The sequence below is a fragment of the Calonectris borealis genome, chromosome 30 (assembly GCF_964195595.1).
Source record: "Calonectris borealis chromosome 30, bCalBor7.hap1.2, whole genome shotgun sequence".
Classification (NCBI taxonomy): domain Eukaryota; kingdom Metazoa; phylum Chordata; class Aves; order Procellariiformes; family Procellariidae; genus Calonectris; species Calonectris borealis.
Window position 1 is genome coordinate 2,679,504 of NC_134341.1, and position 26,358 is coordinate 2,705,861.

The 26,358-nt window shown below is 51.8% G+C and overlaps 1 protein-coding gene across 2 annotated transcripts; it reads right to left on the reverse strand.

Moving 5' to 3' along the window:
- Positions 1 to 1,632: 1,632 nt before the first annotated feature.
- FAIM2 (Fas apoptotic inhibitory molecule 2) lies at positions 1,633 to 19,929 on the reverse strand. 2 transcript variants are annotated; one of them, XR_012670427.1, is made up of 13 exons: positions 19,681 to 19,877; positions 17,919 to 18,099; positions 14,782 to 14,885; positions 14,566 to 14,630; positions 13,771 to 13,824; positions 11,369 to 11,419; positions 10,775 to 10,814; positions 10,193 to 10,230; positions 8,917 to 9,004; positions 8,270 to 8,365; positions 6,369 to 6,422; positions 3,376 to 4,486; positions 1,633 to 3,333 (listed from the first exon to the last, which is right to left on the reverse strand). XR_012670427.1 is itself a non-coding variant. In XM_075133538.1 (12 exons), exons 1-12 carry the CDS (start codon positions 19,693 to 19,695, stop codon positions 4,337 to 4,339), a joined length of 936 nt encoding a protein of 311 aa, XP_074989639.1. In that variant the 5' UTR covers positions 19,696 to 19,929; the 3' UTR covers positions 1,633 to 4,336. The 2 variants fall into 2 exon arrangements, 1 of the variants encoding a protein (XP_074989639.1); XM_075133538.1 differs by having other exon boundaries at positions 1,633 to 4,486; positions 19,681 to 19,929.
- Between the last annotated feature and the right edge of the window lie 6,429 nt (positions 19,930 to 26,358).

Below are 26,358 nucleotides of genomic sequence, written 5' to 3' on the forward strand. Positions count from 1 at the left end.
CTTTTATAAAAATGTTAAACACACACACACACACACATATATATAAAAAAATAACATATGAATGTTATTGAAATCGCATTTAAACATGCGATTGCCCTGGGATTGCCCAGGCCCCCATAGGCAGGCAGCTAGCAGGAGGTTTTACAGCAGAAGAAAATGAAAGCCCGTGATTAAAGAGTTGGCGCGGGGAAGGTTTTAGGGTCAGGCTGACGCGGGGAACCTGGATTTCATTTTATGCTGATTTTTTTATCACGGCGTGACGTGCAGAGGGCGCCAGGAGCTCAGAAATGCAGGTGAACGACGCCTGCCGGAATTGGGGCCCTTCTTGCATTTTGTTCTTGCCATGGGAGAAGCAAGCAGGGATCGGCAGGGATCCCCCGCACCGTGGCGAGGCCTGTGCAGAGTCGGCGTCAAGACTCCATCCTTCCTCGAAATACCTCAAGCACGGAAGGGAAGGCAGGCAGAAAGAAGTGGAAAAATAAATTAAAATTTCCCCTTTTTCCAGGCAGTGGAGTGGAATTCAGGTTTTTTGAGGTCTCCTCTGACTCTCTCTGGCCGTATTTAGGGCCCCCAAATCCCTGTCCTGTTTGCTACAGGCATGAGAAACAGCGTGGTCCCTTCCTCTTTCCGACATCCTTCACGCCCTGACGGATCTCCCCGCCTCCTCCCTTCTCCCACATCCCTGCATCCTACCTCTGAGTGGTCCCAGCCAAATGAATTTTTGCCCTGTTCCTCAAGAGCCAAGTGTTGAAATTTGACTGAATCATCAGCCTTTTATCCCATTTGTGGTAATTACAGGAACAGCCAATGATGCCTCATATAAATGCTCATGGCAACCTCGTTGTTTGCATGGAAATGCTCCACTTCAGTTATTTTTCCACAAATGCTGTCCCACAGCAGAGCGTTACCCAGCACAACACAGGGCAAAATATTTTCTTGCCGCAGAGAATGCAACTGTGGGCGAGAAAGACCATGCTGGCTGTGCCGCACGTTAGCCACGCTTCTTAGGAAACAAACCTCACGCCGGCCTTTTGGGCACAGCTCCTTCCGAGGGGCAGAGATCTGGTGCAACAAGGTGCTGCAGTTGGGATTCCTCTCCCCCAAAAGCTCTGGCAGCCTGGACTAATCAGCCCTTCAGAGCGGATAGGGAGAAGGAGGAGTCTTCACCTCCCAGTGAAGGGATTAATTTAGGTCAGGTGAATGGCTCTCTGGAGGCATTTCTGTTTCCCATTGACTCTAGAGAAAGCTTAGTACGTCAGGTTGCTCTCCAGAGCTACAGAAGATGCCCTCTGAGCAGGTGCCTTGCTTACAACTCGCTCACCCCCACTTACTTGTTTTCTAATCCTGTGGCCACTTAAACCAAGTCTAAAAGAGAGCAGGAGCCTCACCCAAGGAGCCCTTTGGCCCTCAGCTCTCAAATACTTCTCATGCACGATGCCTATGCTGGAGCCATGTGCATTTTATTACTCTGTTCCGTAGTCATAACCAGAGAAGGGGCAGCCTGGTCTCCATTAAAACTTTAGGCCATGCCACATCATGCCATAGCCTTGTTTATGTTTTTTTTTTAAGGGGATGAAGCACCAGCTGTGCAAGCAGACCTTCCTTCAGCAAGGAGACCTCAACAAGAGCAACAACAGTTTTGCAACAATTTATTAGCAATGTTCAGAGAAAATACAAAATCCTATTTACAGTGAAATCATAAGAATGGCTGGACAAAAGGAGCAGGGGGATACAGAGGCAGTGTCCAGGAGATGCAGACCTCAGGTAAAGGACATCCACACAGAAGAGAAGCAGCCCTGCACCTCCCCTGCGCAGGTGGTCAGGGAACCCAGGAGGAACATGCCTATAGCTATATCCCACACCTAATCCCGTGTTACTCAGCCTCATGGGGACCTCCACCTCTCTGAGCATGTCCGTATTACTCACTGCTTCAGTCCAAGTGCTTTCACCGGGTCTGGCTTGGGTGGACTGCAAGCCCTGGGGTTGGCACTGAAGAGGGACCAGGACACATGCAAGAAGGGGCATGGGAGGGCAGCGAGCCATCCCCACTCAGGTGGCCCGGAGACAAGCAGGTGCCATGCACACTTCTCCCATGCGGGAGCAGAAAGCCAGGAGGTAGCGGCAGCTCAGGCAGCAGCAAAGTTACTCCACACCAGAAGGAAAAAGAGCAAGAGATCCAGAGTGGGCTGCAGATCCGTGTTCTCCTCCCCAGCTCCCCGGGCCAGTTGGAGGAGTCCCGGAACAGACAGGAGGCCTGCAGAGCTCTGGTCTAGTTTGTCCTCCAAAGGAGGAGTTTTAGGACTATTTCAGAGTCAGAACTCATCACGTAACTCCATACTCCCTCAAAAGCTGAAAAGCAAAAATACCTACAGGCCTTTTGCTGTGAGCAAAAAAAGGCCGCACAGCCAGTCTGCTAAGATATTTCAGAAGTGCCTGCATGGGTCGGAACCAGAAAATTCCCTCTTTAAAATCCTATTTCGTAAACTTTTAGGGTGCCTCCCATGCTGTCCCCTCTCCCAATTCTGCCTGCTTGGCAATTCAAGACCCTTGTTTCTTCTCTGGCATGTACCGCAGAAATCAGTGGGTCATGACCTTAATGGTATCATCACCTAATAGTCTCCTTTATTCCTGAAAAAGAGGGGGGGGGTGTCAGTTTTGGGGTTTTGGGGGAGGGAAGGTAAGGTTGTACTCCTGCGTGATCATGGACAAGGTCAGCGCAGCCACAGAGGGGCTGAACCATTTTTGCTCTCTGCACAGTAACTTTCCTCTGCCCCGCGCGGGGCATTGAACACGTGTGGCGGGAGGATACAACATGTGAAGGGTAAAAGCCAGGGCAGCAGCAGAGGAGGAATGTGCGGTACGGAGCATTTTGGCATAGCCTCTCTCTAACACACGGGGATTGCTAGAGGCAGCTCAGTGACGCACTTGCCCTGGCATTCCCAGAGAGATTGAAGATACGGGTTTCTATCAGCAGGAAGGATCACTTTTTAAATAAGAGCAAAAGCCCTCTTATCTCCACCTGGGGCTTTACAGTTAGAAATTAGCCAGCTAATCCCCAAACAGGGGAATGTGAGCAAGGGGAAGATGGAAAGTTACCTGAGCACTCAGAGGCATCCAGTGCTCGCACTGACATCCCTGTTCGGGGGGGGGGGCAAAGCTGGAAAATGGCCAGAACAAGAGGAAGAGGCAACATTGGTGTTTGCTACAAAGCAGTGTCCGTTTTGAGCAACGAGCGTTCACCCTGGCCTCAGTCTCTGGGTAGTAACCACTTAGGACCATTAATCTCAAGACAATTTTGTGAAGGCATCAGGTCCTTACGATGGGTCACAGGATCTCAGCCACCCATGTAGGCATCAGATCCTTACAATGGGTCACAGGATCTCAGCCACTCATGTGCCACATCAGGAGGTGCCTGGCTTTGCATGGGCTCTGAAACCCAGCCTCTTTCGTCTCTTCTCTGCCATTCTCTGCCAATAATCCTTACACGGGATCACAACCCGCCCAGGTGAAGAGCCGCATTTCAGAGAGAACTGACATATGTGTCCCCCTTGAGCGGGGAAGTGAGCCCACAGCCAGTGGTCCTGCTACCCCACTCTGGGAAGGAAAGAAAGTACAAACTCAGCCCCACAGCCAGATGCAAAGGATACAGAAGAATTCTTCCTCCCGGGGCATTAGGGATGTCCTGAAAGAGGCTGCACGTCCTGAGCAACAGGTTCCCTTGTGCCTGGAGGACTGATTGCTGGGACATCCAGACTATGTGATCCTGTGCTCTGCACTTCTAAAAGCAAGCACTATCAGGAATATATCTCTGCAGAGGCCACAAGGCTCCAGATGAACACAGGAGAGAAACAGGGGGACGCAAGGATTTCACTAGCTGTTTTTCCTGCCAGGATCCTAGCAAAATTCCCTACTCTCCTCCCCGTAATGTTATTTTCCCTTTGCAGAGCTGTTCTCAGCACTTCAACATCCCATGATGTGCAACACTCAGACAGGCAACTCTGACAGCCTCTGGGGAAAAGAAGACCTTGGTCTCATGCCTCCCAGTCTCTGGTCTGGTTTGATCTCAGCAGGAGCGGAGGGAGCAGAAGAGACAGAACACTTAAGCCCTACTTTGCTTTCTGGGTCACAGAGGCCTAACAGCATATATACAAGCTGCATAAGGAACCCAGGGGCTTTACTCAGCTGATTGAATGGAGCCTGCTAGTAGGCCAGAAAGGGTGGGTTTGTTTTTGTTTGGTGGTTTGTTTTTTTTTTTTAACCCTCTTTTCCTCTTCTTTTAATATTTTTCTAAACACTTGCATCTTGCCAGTAAAGAGAAGATACTGCCTTGCTGCACTCACTCCTGGCTGGAGCCAAAGAACTGGAGGAAGAAGGAGAAGATGTAGATGATGTCCAGGTAGATATTGAGGGCTCCAAAGATGTATTCCTCTGGGCTCAGCGAGTACCGACGATTCCCCATCAGCATCTGGGTATCAAATGCCAGGAACTGTGAGGAAAGAGGAGGAAACCCAGTAACAGTCACATGAAGATTTTGCACATGGAGGCAAGAAGTGCTGTAGTGACAGGAGTTCTCCCAAATGCTTCAGTGTACCCAGAACAAAAATGCAGCCCCTTCTTATGGGCTGTAACTGCAATTTCAAAGCTCAGAACAATGCACTGAGCAAGCTGCAACTTTCCCCTTCCTTCATTTCACTCTTGCCAGCCAAATCCTGAGCCTAACTATTACTCCAGGCCTGCTTCCTTCATGCTTTTTCCCAAGGTTCCCCTTTGCTTCATCCATCCCCAACGTGTCCCAGGATCAGCTCTGGAGCAGTTCTCCCTGTTCCTCCTCAGCCGGTCCCTGCGACTTGTTGTTCCCAGACTTCCCCCAGTTCAGAAACACCTGCCAGGTAACAAGGTGACCTGGACCCAACATGACATTGCAGCACCAGCAGCACCAGAGCAATAAAGAGCAAGAAACCCCAGATCCTGGGCAGCACCGAGGTCTGCAGAGCTGCCAGCAGAGGCAGCCAGACCCAGAGGGGAGCTGACACCTTTCTGCGGTACAAACGCGACTGAGTGCAGGGCAGATTTTACCAGTGAAGCCATCACAGTGGGAATCCACTGCCCAGCCTGCCTGCAGGGACACAGCACTCACAGGAACAAACAGGGGGTAGAAGGCAGGCTGGTGACCCAGCTGCAAGAAAACCTGCACCTTGTTGCATGACTTCAAGCTCAATATCTTCTCCCATCTCACCTTTACTCCCTGTGTTAACCTCGCCTGTGACAGACACCTTGGCATGGAGCTCTTCAGGGTTGGCAGGGCATCTTTGCCATCGCCTGGGGTCAGCTGGCACCTCTGCCCTCCCCAGTCATAAATAACAACCGGTGTCCCCAGACAGTGTCAGGCTGAGCTGACAAGCCTGGCACAATACACTCCACCAGCTGAGTTTCTGACTGAAGTTTATGGGGTAATTATAAGATGTTTAGCCTCGTTGTATTTTACAGAGCAGTCTTTAATCATGAATCACAGAAGAAATATCTGAGCTCACTTGAAATGACTTTATTATAGCTAATAAATGAAATTGCTCAACTGTTCTTATTCACAACATGCTCAACGGGCACCGCCTTGAACCCCAAGGCACCCTCCTCCTGACCCCCACCTCGAGGTAACGCCAAGCATCTTCCCAGACAACTCCCACACCTGAGTGGCAAGCAGGGCACTGCCAGGACTTGCTCTGGGAAGAGGCTCGCAGGAGGGACCGCTGGGGAGCAGTCGAAGGAATGAATCAAGGCTTTTCAACTGTCCTTGGAGGAGCTGCCCAGCTTCAGGGCTTTTCCTGCCTGCAGTGAAGCTTCCTAATGCCCCTTAATCCCAAACCATGGCCTCTCACTCTCTTTCTGTACCTCTGTTTCTGTTAGTCAAACTCATACCCAATCCTTGGCCCGCTCCCACTCAACCCGCCCCGACTTGACTTTGCTCACTTCTGCAGCCTCATTTCATCCCCAGGCTCCCTTTTGCGCCCTGCAGTCCAGCTCCCGCTGCTGTGCGAAAGCTTAATCTCTTCTTTTCCCACTCCAGAGATGCCTTTTTGCCCTGTCCCTACAATGCTTTCTGCTGTTCACGCCTAGTATTGCACATACAGCAGGGGTTTGCCAATCACACCGCGCTCTGCACCAGCACCGTCACGTATACCAACACCTTGGGACAAGGCTGAGGTCACTGCCATAATTGCTATTCATGAGCCATTTGAGGACCTGGAGGTCTCTGCAATCCTCCGACTCGCTCTTCTCCCTTCCCCAAGCACCCTTCAGGGCTAAAAGCATTCACTCCTTGCTTATTTTTTCCTGCCAGCACATTCCCAGGCCCCATGACCAGCACCACTTACCATAGTAAAGATAATGGCACCAAGCAGAGCGTAGATTGCATGGAGCCAGGGGACCTAAAGGAAACAAATCCATCAGTCAGTGCCAGGGAGAAAACTGGCTAATTAGGGCTTAGCTGTCATGTGGAGGATACGTGTTGGGGAAAGTGCTCTGATGGCCCAGGATGGACTTGCACCACTTTCAGCTCCAACACAGTTTCTGTTGTTGACCTTTTCATGGCAAAAAACAGGTCACTGCCTCAGTTTCCCCTCTCACTGTGACCATTGTGTCTACTTGGCTCATAAGCTTCTAGATCAGGTACTTGTGTTTCCAAATAGCCTGCTTCAACACAGCTGCCATCTCTGTGGGAATATCTTAGTGCTATCCTGATGGAAACATATTTTACAGCAGCCCTAGGTGTTTGTTTACCCAGACAAGGCTGATGCCACTGGAAGAAACACCAAATGCTTCCAAGAGCCAGACCCAGCTTTAATTAACAAGCATAACTTAAATGTGTTCATCTGCTGGAGTCACAGCAGGAAGTTCTCCGGAATTAAGACCAAACCTCAGCTCCTGCTTGCTGTGGCACAGTGGCACACACGCTAATGGAGAAGTTGCCTGTATTCCAGAAGGTGCCCACATGGATGGCTGATTCAACCCAGAGATGGCAGCCTGCCTCCCCAGATAAACAAGCTCATTACATGGCTGCCTCAAGCTATGCTTATCTTGACAAGCTGCAAGATAAAGAGTAGTTGTCTCAACAGTTTAATGGCAGTGGCTTGGCACTGCGAGCCGGCTTACCCTCACGTTTGCACAGGGGAGAGGTGGATCTCAAGCCAAGACAACCAAAATCCAAGCTCCTGGTTTTGGAAACACCAGCCTGTGTATTTGTCCATTATCAGACCAACTCCAGGGCTAGTACCAGTGGGAGTGTCTCCTGCAGGTCTGGCCCTTAAAGTATGACTCAGGTCCCCAGAGAAGGCAGGTAAGATGTGAAGGGTTTGGACGTCACTTAAAGGCTGCCGTGATCAAAGCCAGGCGCCTTGGTCTCCAGCACAAGCAGGCATTCAAGGTGATTTATGGTGGCTGCACAGCCCCACCACCTTCCCTCTTTCATCAGCATCTTCCAGGGTCTGTCAGGCTCCTGCCTGAATGATGACTCACCTAATGAGACACTCTTGGATGGAGAGCAGACACTCCGCTGCCACGCCAAACCCTCTTATCAGGTGTGGTCACAAGCTGCTCCAAGATTTCAGCTGGGCACAGCCAATGCCAGCTGTGACTGGGTCTGAGCCAAAAGCAGGGAGGCTGAAGAAAGGGGCTGGACCCATGCAAGAGGGACTGGCAGCAGTTGGAGGAGTGAAAAGGTCATGGTCAGGACTTGTTCCTGGGCCCCTCTCCGGAGGGGCTTATTTCTGAGAAATTTGAGCCTCAAGATTTAAACACTGCAGGATGGTGCCTGATGTTAGTGTGGATACAGCCAGGGCCAGACAGGCATCCCACTGCACTCGTCCAGAGTCCAAGTCCTGCCCTGAACTTGGGGCAAGAGCCCTGTTTTGTATCGGGCAGGCCAGTGCTTTAATGTGCTCACCGCTCTGGTTTTACTGGAGCGGAAACTGAGGCACAAGCAGGTGATGTGACTTGCCGGGGGGTCACTACACAGCTCCAGGAACAGAAGCAAACTTCCTCAAGCCCCAGGCCAGTGCTGTCCTACAACCCGATATCTGATTGTACAACAAGGCCACAGCCACCTGGTCTCGCCTTCTGTTTCTGTTGGTGTTTCTGCACATTTTCGGAGAGCAAACTGGGACACCCCTCTCAAGCCAAGCCCGGGAGCTTGCCTGCTTTAGGCTGATCAGCTCCCAGCCTTGCACCAGGACTGGTGGCACTGGGCACGAAAGGAGGGGCGCAGGTCATTACTCACGTATTGGTAGGGCAGTATCACAGCCAGGATGATGCCACCAAAGAAGAGTACCATGAGCATCACAAAGAGGACGCCTTGGTAGGAGGTGAAGTCGAACTGCGGAGGTAAGGAACATCACGTTACAAGTGCAGAGTGCTGAAACAGGAGGCAGCGAGGGGACCCAAACCTCCCCGTGTCCACAGGGAGGGTCTTTCCAGCAGCACACCCATCTTGCTCTCACATGGCAATGGCTTCATCTGCATCTCAGGTCCTATAGCCCAACACCCATCTGTACGGCACACAGAGCCAAACGCTTACCATATCCCCTTTCTTGCATGGGCAAGAACTCGGTACCCATCACATTACCTGAAATCCAAAAGCCACGTTTGTGCCAGTGCCCTTCTGTATGCCACAGCCTAATCCTCCCAAAAAACCATCTTACCCCCATACATTAGCATCTTCCAGCTCCATCTATATCCCCGACACATCCCTCATTCCAGCATCTGTCCTTATCTTCCTGTAACCTTCACTTTACATCCTAGCATCCCTCAGGTTGCTCCTCTATTCAGAGCCCTGCAGACCTACACCTCACCCCCAGCACTGCCTGACCCTGTGGTCCTACCCCTAGGAGAAGCCTCTCCCAGAGGGACTGATCAGCACAAACTCACCTTGGTCTGGAAGCTGAAGATCGTGACAGACAGACACACCAGGGCTGTGATCCCCAGACACAGAAGGACCGACTTGGTATTGTAGTAACTGCAAAATTAACAGCAAAACCACTTTTCAGTGTTTCCCACAAGGACAGGTGGAAGGAGGGATTAAGACAGACAGAAGCTTAGCAGAGGTGTGCAGGGAAAGCATGAATCCTAGGCACAAACAGCACGGAAATGATCGATGTCCCCCCTTGATGTAAAAAGGGAAGGATAGAAAACACACACACAAAAAAAAGACTAGATGGGTTTTCCTCCTGCTTTAAATAGAAGAGGGTAGGCAGGAGGGCATGCCTATGCCTTCTGGGAACTCATGAGCAGCTAAGATGAGGACTTACTATAAAAATCTATCCATGGACAGATGGAGAAGGGGGAGGATTCAAACTGGGAGGTAATAAAAGTAGAATGACAAATATCATTGCGGCGCAATGAGAAATCAGAAAGCTGCAGCCACTGTTACACTACTGATGTGCTCGTAATAGGGGTTTGGGTCTGAAAACTGGAGGGAGGGAGGGATTTGAACAGATAGAGAGAGTGCAGGCTTGGGTTGTAATTGTTTTGTATGTCTGGCTACTGATTTTGGTTACAGCACCAGGCTCAGCCCTAAGAAAAGCCAGTCCCCACTCTCCCCTTCGGTTTGATTTGAGAGCGATATCACTGGTATTTTCCCCGAGTTGCTGAAACCACAATTTTCTTTGTCCCCAGCACACATCCATCAACACCCACTGGCTCATCTGCCTCATCACCAGGGACCCACGTGAACCAGGGCTGGTCTTGTGAGCAGATTGTAACAGTGAAAACACAAGCAAAAGGGAGCAAGCTGGAGACTACAAAAAACATGAAACTGCTGGAAAAAACTCCTTGTCTCGCTCCAGCCCCATCTGCTAGAGTGCTGTTTAGTGTGAAGGTGAGATCACAGTGTGTGGCAGTCCCTTATAGCCCATCATGCAGGCACTGCCTTGTCCCTGGCCCTCTAGTGCTCTCCTATAGGATTTAGCATAGCTAGGAATACCCTGTGCTGCCCCAGCTGTGACAGAGAAGGGGATGCCACCATAGCTCTTGGAGAGCTTCTTTAAAAAGTGTTTTCAGAAGGGAAGGTCAGGCTTTGTGTGGCTACTGGAGCAGCTCCAAAGAGATCAGGAGGCCTGGATGTTTCGGAGGTAGGGAGGTTTTTTGGTAGGAAGAGACAGGACATAGGACCACAAAACTTCCAGAGACCAGATGCTCAACCTACCTGGAGAGCATCCCAGTGAGATAAGCCATGGAGAGTGTCTGGGAGGGAAAGAGACCCACATTACTCCGGCATTCATGTCCCAGGGAGAGACACACCACAGATAAAACATTTCAATTACAGTGATGATGACAAGGGCAGTGAAGCCTCTTAAAAACAGATGCTCAAGAGGAGCAATTTTTACATAGTTTCTAATCCTCCAGTGATTAATATCCACAGGGCAGGTTAAAGTGAGGGCAGGCCACCACCCTGGGAGCAGTCCCACCTTCTCCATCCCTCCACTCCTCTTGCACAGGACTCCAGCACCCTACCCCAGCTCCCGCCGCTGATCAGCCTCTGCAGGCATTTGGGTTTGGTTTTTGGTTGGTTTTGCTCGTTTTGTTTTTTAAAACAGAGGCTCCCTTCTTTCCTGCTTATCACATTCTAGTTCAATTACAGCTCCTGAGCTCAAGTGCAGGGCAATTAGAGGATGAAATTCCTGCTTTCTGCAGGAATCCAGACCAGACGGCTCTCCTGCTTGGAGCCATTATGAAACCCATGCTGGTTGCAGGGCCAGGACCGACGCTGTCCAGATGTGCTACTTACAAAGATGCTCAGCAGGATCAGATTCCATGGGAAATACCTCCTGCAAGTGAAGAAAGAGGGGCTGGTCAGCCCTGCGATGCGGAGGACAGAGGTAGTTAGCAGCACTGCACAACAGGTTGCATAAGATGTGCCATGTAATTAATGGCCTGTGCAGCAAATGGCAGAGGTGGTGCAAGGGGACAGTCATCCTGCTGGGAATGAGAGAGCATTTGGGGTGCTCCTAGACCAAGAGGGCAAATGTGCCCATGATATTCCAGCAAAGCAGTCAGCAGTGCCCTGCTCCACTGAGAGCAAAGAAAACCATCCTCTGCAGTATTTAATAATAAGAGTTTGGAGCTACACAGCAATGCAATTTTTGCTGCAACATAGCTACCTTTCCAGTTGCAATTTGATTTCAGCTTTCAATGCTGTGTTGCAGCAACCCACAACTGCATCAGGCCTGAAAATACAGCTGCCACCTCAGTCCCTACGTCACTGTGTCAGCATGACCCCATCCCATCTCTGCGACATTGTTGGTCATGCTTGAAACAAGAGGAAAAACATTCATTCTTCACTTCACAGGGCTGTTTCAAATCCAAGAAGAAAACATTTTACCTGGGTCCGGAGCAGCAAGCAAGAATCAAGTAGGTCACAAAGAAAACAGCACTGCAAAGAAAAGAAAAAGAGCAGTTTAGGGAGGAAAACCCAAGCATTTTGTGTTGATGCAGGAGAGAATTCTGACAAATTTCAGTGCTCTGCTGTGCTGTTTAAAATGCAAGCGCCGTGCCAGAAGTTGAGGCTGGGTAGGAAGCAAGGCAGTAGCTACCTTTCGCTGAAGCAGCTTTCTGCCCACAACTGCCTACTTTGCTTATGCCAGTGCAAGGTGGGACAGCACAACCCTCCCTGAAAAACCTGAAGGATGGTTTTAGAGCAGAGCAAGGGTAGCATTCAGGTCCAGGATAGATGGAGCACCCAAATGTGTTTGCTGTTGACACCTCGTCAGTGCATGAATTGCTCATACGGAGGTGGCCAGACTTTGCCCCTCATTTCCAGGCACTTCCTGGCTTGGTGGGATCAAGGCATCCTGCTGGGATTTCAGCAGCACTTAAACCAAGATTCACAGGGCTGGTAAAAGTGACTTGCCTAAGGCCCGAGGGCAGGTCTGTGTCGGAGAAGGGAACTGGTCCCATGTTACTGCACCAGCGCTTGAAGAAGAGTTCAACAGCAGAAGGATCCTCCAAGGTCAGTGAAGCTGGCAGACCCAAGCCTAATATGCTGTTGCACAAGCCATCCCCAGGAGAGTTATTTATCTCACATGACTTGACCCTTCAGCAAAGCAAAAAAATCCAACGCAGAGGGATGGTCTCCCTCTGCTCTGGACGTCACGCAGCCCGGGTGTTTTTCCACAGTGCTGATGGATTATGGCACAGTGGGAACCTGCTTACCTGCTTTCACCCAGCGCCTGGGGGGGAAAGCAGCTTCCAAGCATGCCGATGGCTGCACGATAGCCAGTCACCTTAGGTCTAATAAATGAACATGATGGCAAAACCCACGGGCCATGATAAACGCACCAGAGATAAACCTGAGCGTTGCTCTCCCACGGGGAAACCAGGAAAGCTGGAGTGGACACAGCTGAATAGGTGGAAAGAAAGCATGTAGGGAGCAAAGAGAGCCATTGCAGTTGTCCACCTCCTTTGCATCCCTTGTTGCACATCTGCTCTTGCTTTATTCCCTCTGAGCCATCACCCCAGCAGTGGGAAAACACCCAGGGCACCCACTTCTATTTTACAGAGATAGAGAGAGAGTTGGGGTCTCTGTGTGTAACAGAGATCCAGACCCAGATCAGGACAAGCAATTGGAGACACTGGGGTGGAGGGAAGGGTTGGCTCGCCGGGCGGTGAAGGGACAGACAAAATTTAAGTCCCTCAAGTACAGAGCCTGTGCCCAGCTGGCCCAAGACGGGTTTGCTCCTACTGAAAGATATAAATGCCAGTAAGCTACAGAAGAAGAACCCAAAGGTCAAAGCATAGACCTGAGAAGAGCTTGGTCTTGGTCTCCCTGTAAGGCAACGCTGCTTCTCCAATCAACCAATTGGCTTCTCCAATCAACCAAAAAGGAGCACATTATTTTCCTTTAAGGTCAAGAGGCATGCTGATGCCAGTTCCCTTCTATTACTGCTATTTTGGGTCTTTTTTTTTTCTAAGTTATATAAGCTGGTGTCTCATCTCCAGGCCTGGACACATTTCATGATTTGGGTGTGAACTAATTGAAGCCAAGTTCACAGAGCCTTGTTTTCAGACAATTGCATTGCACACTCTGCCTGCTTAATTAGCAGCACTAACACAAGCGGCATCCAGGAAACCAGCACAACTGCAAATATACTATCGCATGGAAGCACAGCCTACGCTACCTCCGAGCTGACCTTTCGGACCAGGCTTGACTAACGAATGGCACATCCCAAATTCTGGGCACCGAGAGCGGCTCCGTGATGAAGACCCAGGCATGACAGCCCCACAAACATCTTAATCTCCCCAATGCATCCCCTGCTCTTAACATTGCCTGCACCCTTCATCTGTTGCATATCAAGGCATGCGATGTATACTCAGGCAATCTCCTTGCTTTCAGTGGGACAAACCCAAAACCTAAGGTACCCTGGACACCTTTCAGGTCTCGCATCTGGGTTTCTGCACTGTTTTCCTGGAAGCTCCCCAGTTTTACCTGGTTTGCTCTGCAAGCAATACTCATGTACTCATACTTTGACCCTGGTTTGTAGAGCAACAAGCCCTCTTTTTGAAAGTATTTGTAGATATCTAGCATATCTCATGTCTCAGACTCATTTAGGTGAGATTTTCTATCTTCTCACCTCAGAGTTATCCATGAATTTCCCCAGTTCCCCCTGCACATATATTAGTGCAATTCTTCACACGCAAGATACAAAAGTGTTTGGAAAGTGTCTCCACATCACCACAGCCACATCCAGAGCTGTTTGGAGCATAGGAGAAGACAGACATACTCACTAGGAAGCCCAATACCAGGCAGCGTGCGTCTGAATGTACCCCTTGACCGGCTCACTGCAAGATAGAGAAAAGGGATGCTGAGCAGAAAGCATAAAAAATACAAATCACTTCACAGGTTGCTGCTAAATTAAACCTGGGAACACGCACGGGGTGATGCAGCACAGTGTACGTGAAAAAAAAATACCACGGCTGAATCTACCTGGCAGACTGACCAACTGGAAAGAAATTCAACCTGTCGAGTCGGAAGGACGGCCCTGCTGTTATCAATTACAGTCAGGCTTGCTCGGGGAATGACCACTGCCTTCCCTGAGAAGTGATTAAAGAGCTGAAATTCTCAGGCTGACAGTGATTCATTATTTATTCTGGAGGCAACTGCACATGCCCAAAATGCTCAGTCATCTGAGCGAGAGACAGCCGCTGCTCAAGTGTGGGGTATCTGCTTCTGCAAGGAGAGGTAACCCAGTCCCTAAAGCTGAGGTAGGCTGGGATCTGTTGGCCTTGATGACTCTCAAAGGAAAAATACAGCAGTTAATACTCAAGGGCAAGCAGCCCAGACCTCTTCACTGGGGATAGCACCAGAAGGGACGACGCACCATCCAGAGGACATGCAGGAAAGGTAGCAGAAATACTGAAGGACCTCTCAGGGTTCCCTCAGTTTTGTTTTTCTATTGGAGCACATAGGAAAAAAAAAAGCCAGGTATCTACACAAACAGACAACACCCCCAAGTAACGGGTGATTCAGGAGCAGCTCACACACAGGACAAAGCAAGCGTTACTGCTACACAAGAGACCTACCAGAAGGTGAAGAAAGCCACAATAACGACAGTGACCAAGAGCTGGACCATCAGGATGGCATAAACCTGCAACGAGAGGCAGCAGCCCATGGGCGACTGCTTCCCACCCAGCCCAGGGAAGCCGGCAAAGCCATTGCAGCCAGGTCCCTCCACGGGCTCAGAGCTGGTCTCCTGCCTTCACAGGGGCAGGCTGAGCCTGGGGAGACTTGCCCCTTACCTTCCTGATGAACACTCTGCGCACGTTCCTGTCATCCCAGCTGAAGGTCGTGAGCATCTCTGTGTCCCCTGGGTACCCGCCACTGCCATAGCTCGGGCTCGTGCCTGAAGCAGAAGCAGATCAGCTCCGTCACCCAGTTCCCTCCCCGGCTGTAATAATCTGACCCCAGTGATTGACTACAGCTCAGGAGGCCCAAATTTCAAGGTTTTCTTGTTGCACTGCAAAACAGAGGCTTGCTGGGATGCACTCTGCTCCCTTCCCACTCTTATTAGGACCGTCTCCAAGAACAGAGGCAGGGGACCACTTCTGCAAGCTCCAGCACGACAAGGACACCAGGGTTAATTCCTGTCTACGGTAACACTGTATTTTTAATGGCAATTAGAGGGCTCGTATCGTATCCTTGCTCACCTTTCACTGAATATTAAAGCATCCCCCAGAGGAGCTGTGACTCAGCACCTCATTCATCCCCATCTGGAGCTCTGGTGCAGGAGGATTCCCTCGCTGCTCTGTAATTACCCGAGCTTAGATTGTGTCTGCATCATGTCTTATGTCAACGGTGTGCCCTCTCCTCTGAGAGAACCTCATTACAGCCAGCTTTTCCATAAGGTCTGTCCCTGAATCTGATTTCCTTGCAGGTAGTCAGAGAACCGTTTAGCAGCAAGCCTGAAAAAGGGGGGAAACAATTCCGATGCTTCTGCTGAGAGTAGCTTCCCCAAAAATCATCCCACCACACGACCCAGCCCTGCTTTGCCGAGGGCTCTGTAATACAAGCTCTCGTTGCTGGAGTTTCCCTGCAGATGGGCGAGGAGGAAGGGTGCACCATGAAGCATCCGTTTGCTCTGCAGCCTGAAGGGAGATGGAGGGAAAAACCTCTGCCTGCCGGAGAGGCGACTGTGCCAGCAGCCAGGGATGAAGGTAGCAGCGGGGATATTGGAGAGCGGGGGGCTGCGAGGAGAAACCCAAAGCAGCAGTTTCTCCCTGCTAACATCAGCTGCACAAATTAGATGTAAGAATCGGCCTTCTCTATCTCCTGAACCGCATGCTCAAGAAAAAAATAAAACAAATACTGAAACCTCAGTTGTCTTAGCTGTCATTCCCCTGTGCTATTCACTTCTCTTGCAAACATCCCCTTCCGTGTTACTAACAGTCTCCCCACCTGGGTTTCCTATAGAATGAAGGCTTATGCGATTACACCGGCTATACATTCATGTCCCTGCCTGTTTGACAGATGCCTCCCCTCCTTCTCAAAGCTTTTTAGCTCAGTGATACTCAGATCCTGCAGGCAGATGGAGGAAAGACCCTCTTAAACTCAGAGGAGGGGCTGCAGACACCAGGAGAGCCAAACTCGAAGCCCCGGTCATGGATTTCTTCTGTTTTACCGGTCAAAGGCTGCTTGCTCTTATCGCAGAAGCCTCATCCTAAAGATGCCCCTGGCAGGAAATAAATCCCTCGTGCCTAATAAATCTCTTGTGCCTTCTTCTACGCCCCAGTGGAGATGAAACTCCTGCAGTGCGTCCTCCCTGCATTTCTGCAAGATCTGTCATCACCCACACAGGGCCGAGAGCACCCGAGGCCCATATCCCCGGGACACGTCAGTGCCTCCTGCATCAAAGCAATCAAGGCATCTAAACACCAAATTAGGCACCTAAATGCCTCGGAGGAATGGAGGGGGTTTCCTCCTCCCTGGCTAGTGTCCCCAGCACGTCACCTCCCACCTATGGCCACATCTGAGGTAGCAAGACAGCGTGTCCCAAGCTCGTTATTAAAGAAAGCAACTCAAACACATGCCACTTCTCTCCGGCTACTTCCAGTCTCACGTAAGCTGTCAGACGCAGCCCCATGGCGTGGACCCCCGACCCTGGTACAGGAGCCACAGCTTGCAGCGAGGCTGAGGGCAAGGAAAGGGGAGAAGGACGTGAAATCAGAGGAAAGCACCAGCAGGGATCAGGACACGGCTGCAGAGAGGAAATCCTGCCAGGCTTGTCAGGGAGGGGACACGAGATGACACGTCACCTAAACAAGTCCTCTAGGATACCCGAAATACCAGCATCCGAACCCATTTGGGCTTCACCCATCCTAATTCATCATGACAGTAGAAAGACCCAGATGGTTCTTATAGCAGGCTGGGAGGTTATTTATCCCCGCTGCTTCTGACGCCTGAAGGCAAACAAGAATGGGAGAAATCTGTGAAACCATCGGAGTGTGCAGGCACACACGTCTCAGAGGGGTTTAGCTTGCTCTTTCCCCTTCCCTAAACATCTCCATCCCCGCAGCTGCGACCATCCCCGCTGGATGGAACAGGCGGCCAGCGAAGCACAGCAGAGGGGGAGGATTGAGAAGAGAGAGGACTCAGGAGTCATTAAATCCAGTCCCTCCAGCGCTCTCTCCAGTTCAAGCTGTGCTGTCCGAGCAGTTGGCCACCCCAGCAGAAACACTTGCCGGCCACTGCGTCCTGCATCCATCTCAGCTTGCCGCCACACAGCCGTTCCCCTGCCTTGGGCACAGTCGAGCCTTTGTCCCGCTTGTCACGAGCGAGCAGAAGCTGCAGGCAGCACCCAGGGAAGAAAAGCTGTTTGTTTGCCGAGAAGTCGGCCACACAGACCGGTGCTGGAACAATTCAGCCTTCAGTCCAGCCGTGTTTTAGCCTCCACTGGCTCCGAACACCGGCTCATGGCAGCCAGGCATCACTGATGCCGCGACACTGATTTTGCCAGTTCAGCAGCTTCTTTGAAAGCCGGGGTTGAGCAGGAGCTAGAGGGGAGGCTGCTGCCTGCAGAGCCGGGAGCATTGCACCAGGACTCTCCCCAGCCCTGGGAGGTGGTGTTGCCCAGTGCAGCAAGCTGGGAGAGGGGATTTTTCCCATCCCAGTACTGGGAAGGAGAGCAGGGACAAAGCACTGGAGTTTAGTCCCACCTCTGGAAGGCAGCGTGGTCTAGTGGTTGGGTGAAATGGGTTTTATATATAGATATAGACTTATATGGCTTATAGCTACAGCCCTAGGGTGAGCTCTACCATGGACCAAGCTGGGCACCACACCCCTGGTTCCCCTCTCCTCTACAAGCCTGTAGGGGGAATCTCTGCACCCCTCTCCCCCCTCTGCAAGGGGCTCACCCTGGTACAGCCACAGAAGGACTTACTGGGGTCAACGTAAGCCCAGCTGGGGTGGAGCGGGACCGATGGGGGAGGAGGGTAAGCACCAGACTTCATCCCTTCTCCCGCTGTCGCCTCCTCATAGGTCGGAGGAGCTGGTGGAGCTGTGGCATTGTCCTTCTTCTCCCCTTGCCCCTCGGAGTTGGGGGGTTTGTTGTTCACAGAAAGCTGCAGATAAGGAGGGGGGATAGAGAAATTAGACTGTAAAAACAGCACAAAAACTGCCCTGCAACGGGAACCCGACAGGGCATGGGACAGAGGTCTGGAGGTCCGTCTGTTGGATCCCAGGAACTGGAAGGACACCCAGTAACGCCTGTGAGCTGGCAATGGACCCATCCCTGCACCCCCAGGAAGGAGCATCCTCTGATGTGATTCAGGGAAGAGATGGGAAAACACCTGACGTGTTAAAGGGGATGAAAAATTACAGGCAACCAGGTCTGAGGGGAGACACAGCCTTGCCCAGGGTCCTCTGTGGTGCCTCAAGCTCGTATGTAACACTGGAAAGCACCCAAATAATTCTCTGCTCTTCAGCCTACTTCTTTCTAAATTTCCTCTTAAAGAAGAGCTTTCAGTTGCTGGGCAGGAAACCCTGACCAGCAACTCATTCCCACTTACACCCACAATTTGGGGAGTTTCTCCTAGCCCCCAGGACGTGCTCTGGTTTGGCCCTCCAACGTCTTCTTTTAGCTCGTTCCTCTCTGCCCATCCAGAGGCTCAGCCTTGCTGCTTTCCGTAATTTGAAGATGCAGTAAGGGACTTGGGATCCCGTGTCTTCAGACTATGAAATCCCAGCAAAGAGCCAGCCTCAGGCCACTTGAGAACTTGCTTCTCCTTGGAAACGTTATCCATTTAACCTTCTGGATCTTTGTCATCCCAGGATAAGTTATGAGCCTGGTATCCTGCCCTTGCTGCCAAAGGAGGTGCCAGCTCAGCGTCCCCATGGGTCATAGGGATGCAGGGCTGGAACCACAGAAAGTCCCGAGTGAAGCAGATCGACTAACCAGCACAGTCCTGTAAGAAGGTCTTAAATTAGAGGTGTAACAGGCTCTTGAAAATCAAGCCAGGGTACCAGGCTGAGACATACACCACGAGCAGACCCAGCTGCATCAGGATAACTGTGCCACCTCCCCTGCCACCTCATGGGGACTGTCCTCACCCTGTCCTCCATTACATAGCCCTTGGGTATAGGGTGGCCAATATCACGCAAGACCCCCAGAGATACCCAAGGAGATACAAGAGGGATGGTGCTGCCTGCATCCAGGCAGCCTCCAGCATCGTTGTCATGGCGATGGTGCACTGTGCTGGCAGAGGATGCATAACCCCCCCCTCCCTGGTCTCTGAGCGTTGGAGAACCCCAAAAATCCGGGGGTCCCTGGACCAGAAAGGAGGTGCTCAGGGCAGGTGCCAAGTGCCGACTGCCGGGGGCACGGATGGGGAAGCACCCGGCTGAGCTCCCCGACATCCAGGACGGGTGGAGGAAACAGCCACAGGTCTAACAGCAGGGTTGAGCTCCACATCCAGCCCCAGGAAAAGCAGCCCCCAACCCCATAATGACACAGCCCTCCACCCCCTTCCTCTGCCGAAAGCACCCCCATCGCAGGGGCCAACGCACGGGGTACCCAGCTCCCCCCTCCACAGCAATTGTTTTATTCCTTAAATCCCCTCCCGTCAACCCATTTCCCCCCCGCAAACACGCAACAATTATGCAAGCAGGACGACTCATCCTCCAAGCGCTGGCCTCCCACCTACCTTCCCCTGGGTCATGGCTCCTCGCTAACGATGCTGCCAGACCCTGCGAGCAGCAGCAGGAGGGAGGAGGTCGTAGCTGAGCACGAGCCTCCTCGCCGGGTCCCTTCCAACCCCTCTCCCGGGGTGTTTCGGGGCTGGCTGCAACCGCTGCAGCCTGCGCTGATGCCTTCACCTTCTAGCAACATCCACGGAGCAGCGGGCGCCGAGGGAGGACCGTACCATTCCCAGCCTGCAGCACAGGGGGAAGCCGGGAAAGAAACAGCTAAAACGGAGGCGAGCGGCCACCGGCAGCGATGGGGAGGATGCACGGAGACAGCAACGGGGAGGCGGCGGCAGGGTCCCACACCACGGGGTGGGAAGCAGCCACCCCGGAGATGCTGAGCTCGGGGACGGGATCGCAAAGGGGAGGGAGACGCGAAGGATGCTTTGCTGCAGCATCTCTCTGCCGCTGCATGTCGGAGCCGGCCGCGGGCTGCGGAGCGGCTTCCACAGGCCCTGCTGCAGCCGGGCAGAGCAGCAAGGGCTGTGGCGGGGGGCTGGAGGGTCCCCAGGGGCAGAGGGGAAGGCCTGGGCCGAGCTCTGTACGTGAGAGCAGGAGGAAGGAATCGCACACGGCCCTGGCTCCTTCCTGACCCTTTCCAAGCTTCGCATGGAGCGGGATGGAGAGGATAAGGCTCGTCTGCCCCACATGCGTTGTCCTCTCTGGACCGATGCAGCCCCATCTGGGGGGCACAAGGAGGGTTTGGAGGTGTCCCAGGGCAGCCGGCAGACCACGAGCACCACGCAGCCCCCATCACCGACGCAATATAATTAATTCAGCCCCATGAAGGACAGGGCTGAATGGGGAATCCAGCTGCCAGCCCAGAGCACGTCCAAGGGAAGGGGCACAAGGTAAATGAGGTTTTGCCCCCCATGACAGGACCTGGGGGAATTATGGTCTGGAGAGCATAGTGAGATGGAGACATCTCCTCCTACCAGCCACAGCAGGAGAGAAAAAATTTGTCCCTTTACATAGCGAAGTGCTTCACATGGGCAGAAAATTTGTCCAGGAGAGAGGAAGAGACAGAGAGTACAAACACAGCACACCCTGCACCTAAACGGGTGGAGACACAGGCTTGTGATGAATGAGAGATGTCAGCAGAGCAGTCCTGCACTGTGTTCCCACAAAATGAAAGCACAATTTTGATAGAATCATAGAATAGTTTGGGTGGGAAGGGACCTTTAAAGCTCATCCAGCCCAACCCCTGTCACGGGCAGGGACATCCCCAACCAGAGCAGGGTGCTCACAGCCCCGTCCAACCTGACCTTGGATGTTTCCAGGGATGGGGCATCCACCACCTCTCTGGGCGACCTGTGCCAGGCTCTCACCACCCTCAGGGTAAAACGTTTCTTCCTTAGATCTAGTCTAAATCTCCCCTGTTTTAGTTTAAAACCATTCCCCCTTGTCCTGTCGCTGCAAGCCCTGCTAAAAAGTCTCTCCCCACCTTTCTTATGAGCCCCCTTTAAGCACTGAAAGGCCGCAATCAGGTCTCCCCGGAGCCTTCTCTTCTCCAGGCTGAACAACCCCAGCTCTCAGCCTTTCCTCACAGCAGAGCTGTTCCATCCCCCTGATCGTTTTTGTGGCCTCTGGCCCCGCTCCCACAGGTCCCTGTCTGTCCTGTGCTGGGGACCCCCGAGCTGGACGCAGCCCTGCAGGGGGGTCTCACCGGAGCAGAGCAGAGGGGCAGGATCCCCTCCCTCGACCCCCTGGCCACGCTGCTGGTGATGCAGCCCGGGATGGGGTTGGCCTCTGGGCTGCGAGCGCACGTTGCCGGCTCGCGTCCAGCTTTTCCTCCACCAGTGCCCCCAGTCCTTCTCGGCAGGGCTGCTCTCCACCCCTCCATCCCCCAGCCTGTGCTGATACCGGGGGCTGCCCCGACCCAGGTGCAGGACCCTGCACTTGGCCTGGTTGAACCTCATGAGGTTCACACGCGCCCACTTCTCCAGCTTGTCCAGGTCCCTCTGGATGGCATCCCGTCCCCCAGGCGTGTCGACCGCACCACTCAGCTTGGTGTCACCTGCAAACGTGCTGAGGGTGCACTCGATCCCACTGTCTGTGTCATTGATGAAGATATTGATGTTGGGCAGTTCTGGGACCACACTCGAGCTCGGAGCTGTGCCCCTATATCCCAGCTCCCCACATCCTCCCTCTGGTCTTGCCCCAGCCCCTTCAAGTCACGTACTCCTTGTCATGCCATAAGCATGCATCATCACACCTCAAATTAGTTTGCCAAGTCTATAATACAGGTACAAAAAAATAAATTAGCTTATCTGTTTACTCTGCCATGAAAAGCAAGACCCTGCCACATTCTAGGCTCCCTAAACACAGACCTAGAGAAGGTGAAGAACAGGCTGTCCGCAAGGAAGAGAGGTTGCAAAACCCATCCCCATTCACAGCTTCTGCAGAGAAGCAGGCAATGGAAGGGTTAAAAGGAAGGCATGAGCTGGAAGTGAAAGAATGCAGCCAAGCAATGTACAGCTGGCATCCATACAGACCTAGCCCGAGCTATTCAATTGGAAAGAGAGGCAATTACCACAAGGACTGCAAAAACTTGTCAGGATTATTCAGAATCAATTAAGTGCCTGTTAACCACAAGCTCCTCAAGGGCTTTCATTCTCCTCGAGGTTGAGCAGAGGCATAAAACTGGGCAGGTCCCAAGTGAGGGAGAGAAACTCAACCCAGCAGGTGGGGTTCTCACTGCTCCAACCAAGCACAAGGAAACCATGCTCGGCTTGTTGATCCCCTTCAAGCATGGGACCAGCCAAGGGGTCAAGGGCTTGGGAACAGAAACTCCAGGTGATGCATGGCATTGTGGTGAGAAAGGAGACACCCATTTTCTTAACGAACCCCAGAGGGACTCATCCCAGCTGCAGTCCCTGGCCAAGCCAGATTCCTTGGTGGGATAATGCAGGACCCCACGTGCTTTATCCCAGGCTGAAGATGCTTCAAAGAGCTAAGATACTGGGTCTGGAAGAGGGAAAAACCCTCAAAGAAAAACAGATGGCATTGCCTAGCACAACAGCCTCCCTCTAAATAAAAAGCAGCAGGAAGGGAAACCAAACCCGTCCACCACTCTGTTGTCTAGAAGGCCGTTCCCACCCCCTGAGCTCCCAGAGGGTATCTCGGTCTTCCCTCGCTGCCCAGCCCCAAAACAAATCCAAACCAACAGGGAATGTTTTCCTGGGGTTCTGGGAAACCGTCATGACTTTGCCCAGCCAGGAAAATGAGCTGGGAGAGCCCATGGGCTGCAAGGCTTGAAATGAGTCTCATCTCTGTCATGGAGAAGACAAGGACAACTCTGCCCAGCTGATAGCAATGAAAAGCAGAGCCTTCAGCCCTTGCAGGGACCATCCTTCTCCAACAAAAAAGCTGCTGTAAACCTGGTTCCTTGCTTTCGTGTTTGAGCTGGAAGCTCTTAAATGTGCCGCAGTCCTACCAAGAAGGTAATTTTCTCTAGATCTTCTCTTTTCCCAGTCTCACAGATGCATTAGGAGGGTAAGCACACGCAAGATTCCAGATTGTGGTGCTCCCACACACGTTACAGCAACCGTTCAACCTCCCTCCTCCAGCACCCGGACCAACTCCTGGTCCGGCTCAGCATCAGGCCATGTGAGGCAGCCGTTGGCCTGCACGTACCTTTAATACTCAGGAAAAAAGAAAAATCTCTGTCAGGGCCACACCCTGCCAAATCCACAAGGGATTCGCGGGGATTAACGCAACTTTGCTGAGCACTCAATCGTATCAAAAACAAGGTGAAGAAAAACTGATGGGATAATTAAGAGATCTGCTAGCATCAACGTACATGATGGCACACCCAGGAGCCCTCTGTAAATATGCTTTCCCCCATCCCCAAGAGGGAAAAGCCCTCACTGGCAGTGAATGCTCTGCCATGGACTTCAAAAAAACCCATTAAAACCCCAGCAATTTACCTTAGGCTTTCAGGCTGCTGAATTATCCATGGATTATTAATGCTAAATCCTGCCACCAGGCTTGCTTCCTAGATGGGAGATTAACAGGCAAGCTGTGAACATCCATGAAGAGGGGTTTGGAAGGATAAAAGAAATAAAAATGACCTTATTCTTGAGGGGCAAAGCCCTACCCTTGTCTCCCATCCTGCCAGCAACCCAGGCACAGGGTAGGCAGGGAGCTCCCCAGTGCCCATCAGCCCCAGGTGAGCCAGAGCCTCACCTCCATGAGAGGTGGAAACCTGCTCCCAAGGGCCATCATCTCCCTTCCTGGCCAGCTGGTACCTTCTTGCTCTTGTGCAGAGTCCTTCAGCTGAATTAGCCCTCCTTCCTTCCCAAGCTCTTCTTGAAGAGCAGAGGTAGCTTCCCCTTAAAATGCAATATAAGGAGCTCAACAAGCCAAACTATTTGGGGTGGGGTGTCCTCCTCACTGGCTTCTGCAGTAAGCATCGGTCTCTTGATAGCCAACACTGGTGTGTGAGCTAAAAAAAAGAAACCCAACCCTCCATCACCCCCTTTATACTCTAAGTTTCCCAATGCCTGGAAGAAAATCCTGCAAACTGTTCCCAGCTGAGCGGTCACACCTGATCACAGGCACCCCAACTGCGTAAAATTAATTTAAGCCCTCAGAAGGGCATTTTAATTAGAGAGGGCTCAAAGGCCAGTGGTGGGCAGCAGCTACAAGTCGGCTGGGGACCATTATCTGAGTAAGCCTCTTGGTTGCTTGCAGTTGTTTGCCCATGCATGTGGGGCTAGGACAGTGCCAGGATTTGGGTGCTTTGAGAAACTCTGCCCTATTTTTTTAAAATGCCTCCAGAGCTGCAGCCTGTGATTTCGGTGAATTGCAGGGAACAGGTCCCAGTGGTGAGGTTAAAAAATAAACGGAAGCAAAATCCGTGATACCCACAAACCACGTCAGAGAGTAACAATAACACACGCGCATACACCAACCAAACAAATAGATAAATATAAAGATGAGGCACTCCCCAGGATTAAATTGTTCAGCTGCTCAGGAGTTCATTTCACTCATCGCTGCCAGAAGAACATGTTCTTACCACCATCATGTGCATTCGATGCTGTTAAACGAAAGGAATTACACAAGTATGCAAACTTGCCTTGCTGGGGGTGGGGGGAACAGAACAGGTTTGGGTGACACTTGGAGTGACACCTTCATGCCACTGTGCAGTTTCTTCTTTAAACTATTATGAAGGAACTTTATATAATACAGCCCAGGCATGTGCACGGGAATTTTTAAAATTCTTATGAGCCCATACGAGTCAGCCCTGGCCTTGTGGTGACGCAGCAGCGCAGGACCCAGGCAATCAGCAGGGAGCAGAGATGGAGGAAAGAGCTTTGCTGCATTTCAAAGCCCAAATTTCCAGCACTGAAACTGGCCTAAAATCCAGGTTTGTTGGTGCTATCCTGGAATGAGCCTCTGTCTTTGCCCTGGAAGCTCAAAGTTAGAAGTGAGGGGGTTTCCGTCTGGCCTGATGACGTCCCAGGAAGAGCTTGTAACGTGTCCTCCAAGCCCAGGACATCTGCCTTCCTTGCCTATGTCCCCGAGCGAGCAAAGACCTTTGCGTTTCCTCCTTCGCGTAGCTCCAGAGCTCCCAGCGAGCCACTGCCTTCCTGTCTTTCCTCCTTAAAACATCTTTCCCACAACATCCCTGCACGTGTGACTTTGCTAGGTTGGGAGATTGATGCCTGCCTTGCTGAAGGTAACTTAATTTCCTCACACTCACCTATTTGTCTGCGGATTTCTCTCTCACCGTTACACCACGAGTGACCTGATATGCACTATCTGGGTCTGTACAGTCTCGCACCAGGCTGTCCTCGTCCGAGATCAGGGCTCCTACGCTCCACGGTAACCTAAGGTAGAAGATTTGCAGTCTTGGTGTGCGCTCTTTGAGTGGGATTTTCGCAGTTTCTGGCGTATGACAATGCCCCCACCCTAGCAAGACCGGGCCCCTCTTGGATTCACGCTGCCGCAGATTTACGATCTCCATCGGACCAGCAAAAAGAAACGCAGAGCTCCCCGGGAAGCTCCGTCCCCACCCAGGAGAGAGCAATGCTTTCCACATGCTGGACTTCGCTGGCAAGGTCTCGGAGGAGCTGCCAATGCTCCTCTCCACTTTATACAATTCAAGGAAGCGAAGCAAATTGCACTGACACTCCAGGGCCAGATCCCATCAACACACGCATAAATGCAGAAGGAAATCAGTGCAATAGCCCAGATTTAAAAAAAAAAAAAGTCCTCAAAAAGTCTTTCTACCAAAGAAGGATGGCAATTCATGCTGCTGACAACCCAATGCCTGTGCCGTGCCCAAAAACCCACACAGAAATCAAGTAACTAACCACAAATGAAAATATCCCACGCTGAACCTTTATTCTCAGAAGTGGAAAAGAGCCAGAGGCTTTATGAAGCCAACTTTGTGGTTCTCTTACTGTTGCAGCCTTGGCATGGAAGTTGGTGTCTGGGTAGCGCCATAAAACAGAGAGAGAAAGAGGCACATAGGGGAAAAGAGGACGAAAGGTGACAGACAGAGATAAAAAAGGGTAGAAGGAGGGAAGAAACCCTTTAAAATTTTAAAGAAATAGGTTGCATCTTCACCTGTCTACATGCCTTTTGTAAAAATATACGTTTTAGGAGCAGTTTTGGAGTCTGTACTAGCC